Source organism: Corvus brachyrhynchos, unplaced genomic scaffold (genome assembly GCF_000691975.1).
Source record: "Corvus brachyrhynchos isolate BGI_N302 unplaced genomic scaffold, ASM69197v1 scaffold106, whole genome shotgun sequence".
NCBI lineage: Eukaryota > Metazoa > Chordata > Aves > Passeriformes > Corvidae > Corvus > Corvus brachyrhynchos.
The window spans coordinates 1,810,976-1,819,835 of NW_008238834.1; the positions used below are offsets into that span (position 1 = coordinate 1,810,976).

The window sequence follows — 8,860 nt, forward strand, 5'->3', positions numbered from 1 at the left end:
GAAAGGAGCAGTTTGTATTCAACACAACAGGATTACCCTTTTTGGCATGCAAGGACGCACTCTGGTGACCAGAGAGTAAGAACTGATTCAGCAGTTCTATGTTCAGCACACTCATTTAAAACTGCTTTCATTGGCAGTTTGTCACCTCCCTGAATTGTCATGAACAGGATACATATGGAATGTCAGGATTTTCCCAGTGGCCAGGATTTAACAGCCTCTTTTATCTTGCTGGCCACAAAGCACACAGATGCTACCCACTTTTGTCCCAACACCTCTATGATAAACATGCAAAATTGTCAACTGAATATGATTGTTGGCATGAAAAAAGCAAAAAAGCTCTAATTTGTAGTAATCCATCTCATCTTATTTTTCATGACCACCTACAGAAACGTGGGGTACCTCTGTAAGTGTACCAGTCTTGGAATGTTTCAAATGCAACTGTGTTCCTTCTTACAAAACAATTATTTTTACTGATAGTCATATGGCAATTTTATGATCCAGCTTTATTAAAAAGACATCCTGCTAAAGTATATCTAAAAACAAAAGCCACAGCACACCTGATAACTCTTGTTTTACAAATGAGAGCACAGCCAAGTAGACTTGACAGTCTGCTACAATAATTTGTCTTTGTAGACGATCTATCATGGATAGAGTGGATTTTCGTCCATCAACCTGTTTGGAATATACAAACACAGAGAACAGGAAATTATTAACAAAGATAATACACAATACTTGTCTAAATCTGAAAAAGTAAAAAACCCCATTTTAACTGCAAGTGGTAGTATTGCTACTAAATTAACTCAGCATTTTGAATTTCGAAACTATGCTAAAATTTCTCAGACAGATCATCACAAGCAAAATCCTACTTAACAGAGAATTTTTACACATATACTATCAGTTATTTTTCCAAAGGTTCTACGAACAGTCAGAACAAACTTAAATTTGATTTAATTATTACGAAATGCATAAGACATGTAATTAAAATATGTTAGACAGGAAGAGCACAGAAAAGGGCGCATGACAAGTGGCAGGGAAAATACAGTGCCTCAGGAGCAGAGAGTTAAGAACAACAGGTTCAACACTTTTTACCAGGCAAACTAAAAACTGAAGAGAAATGGCTTCTTTTTCTGCTGTGGTTCTGCTGTGTCACACTAGGCAGGCTGCTCACTGGATGCTTCTATACAACTACTTCAACTTGTTCTGAATCTCCATGCTTTATTCCTCCTTTATTATTTAGAATGAAAAATCTAAAAAAGGAAGGAAAATTCCCTAGGAATATGCCTGGCTCATAGCAGTCTGCAGCCTCAACGTCACAACTTTTGAACATTACTAGAGCATGGATGAATTAAAGTTAGCCTGAATTAGACAGGCTACAAGCTTCCTGAAATAATTTTAGTAGGTCACAAATTTTACATATTCAGAAAACAATTACTAACATCAACACAACCTGATGCTTTAGAAGACACCTGAAACTGAGTATTTTAGAACAATTAGGAAATTCAATCAAAATATTTGACTTAATTTCCAAATTTATCTCAACTGCTCTTCACATACCAAGAACCATCTATTTAAGATACAAAGAGGACAGAAGGGAAATTTCCAGAAAAATTTATTCAATACATAAATTATGTTCTTACATTCTTTTTAATTTTATTCTTGATTGTTTCTATAACTCCAGCTTCTTCACTTTCACAAAGTTTCTCTGTAGCCTTTAAGTCATCACATGCCAGTTGCATTTTCTCCTCTTCAAATGTCATCATGGCATTCTGTCAAAAACCAAACACATTTGAATGATAAAAATCACAAATACTTTTATTTCTACAAAAGTTGTGGGATAGTAAAATTTTTCATAAAAGCTTGACAATAAAACCTTCTTAAACTGAAGTATTAATACACACACATCAGTACCAATCCTTCTAACACAGAAACACCAAACTAGAAAATTGAGTACTTTCCAGAAATTTCAAGACAAATCAACTCAGAACACACTAAGTGCTAACCTCCATCTTACAGCTTCATATTCAGTCAAACTGAATCTACTGTCACACTACTTTAAGCAGAAGAAAAATTCCTATAAATTAATTTCCAATTTTTGTTATGTAAGGCATGATTTGCATCTGTGCAGGTATCTGCTTTTATGTAATTCATCCATGTAAATAACAGGCCTCCAAAGTCAGTAACAACAAACAGCTATTAAATTCTTCAAAATAATAGCCACAGTCCCTACACAGGTAAGAAGTTACTACACTACTTTAAGCAGAAGAAAAATTCCTATAAATTAATTTCCAATTTTTGTTATGTAAGGCATGATTTGCATCTGTGCAGGTATCTGCTTTTATGTAATTCATCCATGTAAATAACAGGCCTCCAAAGTCAGTAACAACAAACAGCTATTAAATTCTTCAAAATAATAGCCACAGTCCCTACACAGGTAAGAAGAAAAAGAAACCACATCTGACTCCAACTAAAAAAAAACCGAAAAAAAAAAATCAGGACAAGCAACTTCTTTTCTTGGAGCTTATTAAACAAAAGCTCTGAATGACACAGGCACACCAAGTGCTGCTGCTATATTTAGAACAGCAGCTAAGCAAGATACTTTCAAGATCCTCTGATGCTGCACTGTGGTGTTGCACTGGTTCATCAATTCAGATAAGCAAACCTGAGAGATTCTCTTTCCTTTCTCCCTGCCACTGACTTAAAAGGAAGCATATGCCCCAGGAGTTTTCCTAAGCAGTGTATTTTTCCATATTGCATACTAAAGAGAATTCATATTTATTTCATTCATAAATCATGTATTTCTGACATATTATAATAAATTCTTTCAACAGAGTATTACCATAGATAATTTCTGGTGAGATCTAAGATTAAGCAGCAAAGTCAGAATAAGGACAGTCTAAAAAACAAGAGCCAAACACTTCCTAATACACCTGCTCAGTTTTTATACATGGCATTATAATTTTTAACACGTTATATACAAAAAAAGCCTTTAACAAACCAAACTTGCTCATTGTGGCTTTTTAGTCAATCAGTATTCTCAGTTCTCATCTATCCAAAATGGAAGCAATGTGAAAGGATTGAATTAACAACTTTCACCCAGAAGTACGGATGGAGAAAGCTTCAATAGCAAAAGTTACCAGAAAAACAGACATTCATGAGTTTTATTTTAATCAAATAAATAAATAAATAACTCCACTGCTCACTTAAGAGAACTTTTTATTATGGGTCTTTTAATGGAACACATAAATATTTAATATATTTGAGGAGCTGAATCGCAGAGCCTTTACTTTCTATTTAAACCACATGAGTAAACAAGCTTTACACAGCATAATGTCTTGTTCTCCAGCTATGTTTAATCTAAAAATTTGGAAAAAATTTAGTCTCAGAAAAAGAAACAAATTTAGAGTATTATGAACATGTGCATGCACATACAACCATGAACCCCACAAGATGTATACTCTGTGCTCCCATTTACTCACCAAAAAACTGACAAAACTGGCTCCAAAACTCATTAATGGGCTATGGTTTCTGTAAAGAAAACAAAAAATAGTTACTATATTGTGGTGGTCTATATATCCACTGCTTTTCTTATCCCATATTGTTCCCCCTCACTTTCCCTTGCCCCAAATCCTGGCCACTCCCTCGGGCTCTCCCTATTGGTTTCTGTACCCCAACTCCGCCCATGTACCGCCCCCGTGATCCGATAAAACCCCCTTGCTCCCCAACCACGAGTCCCTCTGCCTCTGGGGATCACCAGGACATGATGAAACAGTGAAGGTCCTCCAAAGCCCTCATGGAGGGTCCCTTCTCGCCTCCTTCGCCGTCACTGTGCTGTAGAGCTGACAGCCACCGGAGCAAGAGTGCGGGGCCGTCCGAAATGGACTACGGGAGGGCGGAATGGCTGCCCTGCCCTAAGCAGCCCCGCTGAGCTCCCAGGGAAAGCTGCAGCTTGCTAAACCAAACCTAGCACTGCAACACTGTATTTGCACATATTTCCTGTAATACAGATCCATATTGAATTTCTTGGGTTTAGCTTGTATGTTTGTAAATAAATCTTGGTGGGTTTTTTGTATCAAGTTACAAAGATATCTGCAAGACATAATGGAAACAGAAAACCAAAAGCTTCATATCTTTTATTATATTGAATGTATCTTAAAAAAATAATTTTTCAGGTATTAAGATACAGATATTTTAAGAGAAATCACTGCCATCAAAATGCCTTCAGTTCAGGTCAAAAGAAAAAGCTATAGAAAATTTAAAACCTGCCAAAGCTATAGAAAATTAAAAACCTGCCAATTCTACTCCCCTCTTGTGATCCATCACTATGATTTTGTCCTAGCAGAGTGTAGTGGTTTGGTATGCTTGCTAACCCATGACACAGAGAAATGTTACCTGGCTCTATTAAGAGATTCCCATTTCCATCTGCTTCTATGAATTTAAGTTAAGCTACCCACTAAAAAAATGCATCTACTACATAATGAAGTTGTTGTAATACAAGGTGCTTGTTACAAGGCTTATGGTTTTGTATCTGTTTTGCATCAAGCTCAGAATCCGTATCTTACTACACTGTGAGGAACAGTGTTAAGATGCTTCACCTTTTCTCTTCACAGGGCTATTCCCAAAGGGTGAAATCACAGCTAGATCAAAACATTCAAGCAACCAAAACTTTGATAATGCATCAGACAGGTTTCAAGCTTCAGGACTGCTGTAGTCACACAGACCATGAGGCTACAGTAATGCCACATAGAAGGCTCTTGGAAAAAAAAAAAAAAAAACATTAAAATGTCAGGACCTCAGTGGTACCATTGATTCACATTGCTCAGTGGTGGGCTGCCAGATTATATAAAAAAACAGACTTCCAGAATTTAAGAAGTATAATTTAGGCTACAGAAACATACAGTGCTACCGTAAAGCACTTAATTTGTTTTCAACTTTATTCTACAAGCATTATATTAAAGCAGAGTTTTAAACAGCATAGGTACTTGAAAAACATAGAGAAAGAAGTATATTGCTACAACAGAAATTTCCAGTAGTGAACCTGTATCATATAAAACAAGAGTAGAGTTTGGCTGTTTGCGTTTTTTAAAAAGAAGTAGTCAGCAATGTTTCCCACACACACACACCTTTTCTCACTTTGATTTAGCATAAATACCTAAAAGCAAGGCTATGAACAAGAACAATGAGAAGGAAAAACAGGGAAGACACACAAAGCATGCTGTAACAGGAAAAAACCTTCCCTTTTTATATACATTGCTCAATTCTGGATATTCACCTAAATATAAGATCAATACAACTTGTCATATTTTTTCATTATTTTTTTCCAAAGGCAAAATAGGTTGGGTGCTTCCACCTTTGTTAGCTGGCAACAAAGAATAGCTGCCAGTAAATGTCTCTGCTACTCAGTACCTGGACTGTGCTCTCCCAGCAGCTGCGTTACACAGGGCAGCAGCCATCACCCACGCAAATTGCACTTGCTGCAGCTGGCACTTCCAGCATCAACTCCTGCTGCAGAGGGCACGTGGCTCCCTCATAAACCCTTTTTCAACTCATGAGGCATGTGGGACCATTCAGCAGCCAGTCCTACCACCATACTCCCAGCACAACCTTCACCACACATTTCAAGGTCACGCCTGCATTATCAACACCCAACTGATCTAAAACAGCAGAACAGATCAGCACAACATCACTCTGATCATTTTTATGTCCTTCAGTATGAAGCTGCATTTACATCATATTTCAAGGAAGCTCAGAAACAAACCAAATGTTTCATTTTTGTGCTTCATCAGACCTACATACGCAGAACGCAAGCAGCTCTGGGGAGTTAAAAAATGTTAAAATAATGTTAAAAACTGAGGCAGCTAACTACAGTTGAGAGCCAACTGGTCTTTAAAGACTACAAAATAAACTGAAGCAATGAAAATTTGCCCAAATATTCTAACATATATTTGTCTGAGTACAGCTAAGTTCTTCCCCAAGTACATACTTACCTTTTTCAACAATGTTTCAAAACTGCTTCCACACTTGCACCCTTGACACTCACTGCTACTTTTGTTCCCAATTCATGCCCCATGATCAAATATGAAACAACAACAAAAAAATCAAGAGCCACATCATTATTCCATTCTGAAATTATCAGCAGCTATAACACGAGGTAAATGTCACAGATCAGTTCTTTCTAACTTTCAGTCACTCAATCTATAAAAAGCACTGCCATTACAGCACATATGGGCTGTAGCACAAAAGGACCCTGAAGCAAGAAAACACGATGCATAATATTATCCTATGTCTGGGAGATGCTTCTGCTGAGACCATGGAGTTTGGCAATCAAAACATGAAAACTTTACTGTAGGAGTTCCTCACACAGAGTTTGTGTCATCACTAAAGAAAATAAGGAACACTTCTAGCACATTCCTACATAGTCACTGGGTAGAGACTATAATTGCAGCTTTATGGAAGATCATTTAGTAAGGTAATTTCAGTGTTTAAAATATAATTTTAAACAACAACCATGTTATGTGCTCAGTCATTGTATTATGTTGACTGATAAATTTTTCAACAGTTCAAGGCTGTCTTTCCCTTGAGATCTAGGAAGAAAGTTTGCAATGGCACAGTACCGTCCCAGTAAAAACTGAGGTGTGCCTAATGATTACAGTAGGTTTCTGGGAAAAACACAACCCCATAAAAAGCTCAAGCTCCTTGTAAGTGACCTTCAACTTCAGACATGACTTTTCATCCTTCTCACAGACTCTGAAGTTGTTAGGAAACAAAAAGAAAGAGGCAGAACATGAGAAGGTACTAACAGCAAACCAAGGGCCGCATCAATGGTGACAAGAGCTACAGAACCAAATACAAATTAACACTGGGACACTGCACTACCCAAGTTGTCATCACAACTTTGAAAGCAATAACCTCCATTAAGTAAAGAAAAATTGCAAGACTTTTAATTAGCTCGAAGATGAAAGGAAAAAAAGGAAACCAGTCTCCAGACATTTTTAAAACGCAGTTTGCACTTCACCTAGGACACTAGGACTTAGGAAGTATCTTTTTTATAAGAAACTATGTTATTAACACCATTACTGCAAGATTCCACAGTAAAAGGTTCCTATGTATCAATGAAGTTGGCATGTGTAACTAAACTTAAGTCAAAAACTTAAAGAGTACTGAAGTAGAACTTCCTTCCAGACGTATAAACCAGCATTACACAAGACATCACTTCTCTCAATAAACCCTGATTGATTTGCCTCATTTCACAGCATATCTTTAAGGTATTAACTCGCTTTCAGAAGAAAGGTGTTTGCTATGCCCCATTTTCACATATGATGATAACATTCAGAGGTTTCAAGCCTTGGTTTAATAATGCTGAGATAATACAGCCCAGTTTCACAATAAAAAATACATCAGAACTGAAGCACACAGAAAACAAAAATATCAATTACTTCTTCGTATTTTCTTTTATTTCTACAGCTATTTCCAGGGCAGCATTTCACTTCTTAACATCAGCTTCTAAAGCTACTACGGCCTAGCTCAGGTTTAAATTTAGAGTAACGTAATTAACTTGCCAACATTTCCTCACTGTTTTTCTAGGCATTTCTACTTTAACCACAGTCCTCTACAATTTCAGTCATCATGCTGAGAGTGATGCTCAAGTTGAAACAAAACAAATTAATTTTGTCCACAAAGTGGGAGAATAAAGCAAAATGACATAATTCATCTAAATTCACAGATAAATATAGAAGGAGCAATTGAATATTTTAAAACAAGGCAGAAAAATACGTAAATAGAAAGGTAAGGAATTTCCTGCAACAACATACAAATCCTTTGGCCATTATTCCATCACAGATTATTCTAAAATGTGCTCTAAAAATTGTTTGTGAGACTACAAACATGACAGATGCGCATAAGTACACCCCTCATCCAGTACTGGTATATGGAATACCCATGGTAATAGAAGTGTCATGGAAGCATTACAGTATTAAATCACACTGAGAACTGCAAATATCGGATCTAGGTTTAGTTTACATTTCATAATCAGCCCAAATTCGTTTTGTTAAATGAACCCTCAGCATACATTTCTATTTTCACTAGAAATACACAACTAAGAGAGAAATTCAGGAATATAAAAATAATTCTGTGGCCCTGTTCTACCCAGTTTTTATCCAATTTGTTTTGTCCTTCTGCAAATTATTTTGATTGTTTTGCCCTAACTGTGAACTTTAGATGCACAGCATCAAAACACTGGAGATTAGGAGAAGTATTTTCAATTGCATCTTTACTTTGAAAACTAGTCACAAAGGTGAGAGACAAGCCAGTTATAACCTATGAGCAGATCTGTACTAACTCTCCACTTGCACTCTCTTAATCTGTAAGAATTGGGGACTTTAGCAAAACCTCTTTCTCCAACCTGACCAAAATTACTTTCCACAACAAACTATGGCAGCTTAACTGACATCATGTAACTTCTTTAACAACTCAGAGTTAACATCTCCTGAAGTAATTTAAAACAAAAACTTCTCCATCCTATCACAACAGCCTGAAATATTTTACAAGAAACAGCCGATCAAAGAGTGGGTGCACTAACAAGAGTAAAAAGTCTTTACAGAATTTGTATCATTCACAGAGTTAATTTGTTTGGTGTTAAAATAAGATCTGCTTACTATCACACCTCTTCTGCCATCTCCACCAAATCTGACTTCTAATCTCTGAGTTATAAACCCAGATTTCAGTTTAGCTTTCTGTCATCGTCCCTTGGACTTCTAGCCACCAGATACTGCTCCATATGACAAACAGATCTCTCAACCTCCTTCCACCCTTTCTACCACTTCTTCTAGCAACACCACCTGTCTCTGTCGTGAAGGCCACAAAA

General features: G+C 36.7%; 1 protein-coding gene across 1 annotated transcript in view; it reads right to left on the reverse strand.

Annotated features, from left to right (window-relative positions):
- The window catches only part of TTC39C (tetratricopeptide repeat domain 39C), a 27,239-nt gene extending 23,666 nt beyond the window's left edge, over window positions 1-3,573 (reverse strand). Inside the window, exons 1-3 of the mRNA XM_008636809.2 lie at window positions 3,477-3,573; window positions 1,638-1,766; window positions 558-672 (exon numbers count right to left, since the gene is read on the reverse strand). Of these exons, the coding sequence (XP_008635031.1) occupies window positions 558-672; window positions 1,638-1,766; window positions 3,477-3,509 (277 nt within the window). The 5' untranslated portion in view covers window positions 3,510-3,573. The remainder of the gene's footprint in view (window positions 1-557; window positions 673-1,637; window positions 1,767-3,476) is intronic.
- Window positions 3,574-8,860: the final 5,287 nt, after the last annotated feature.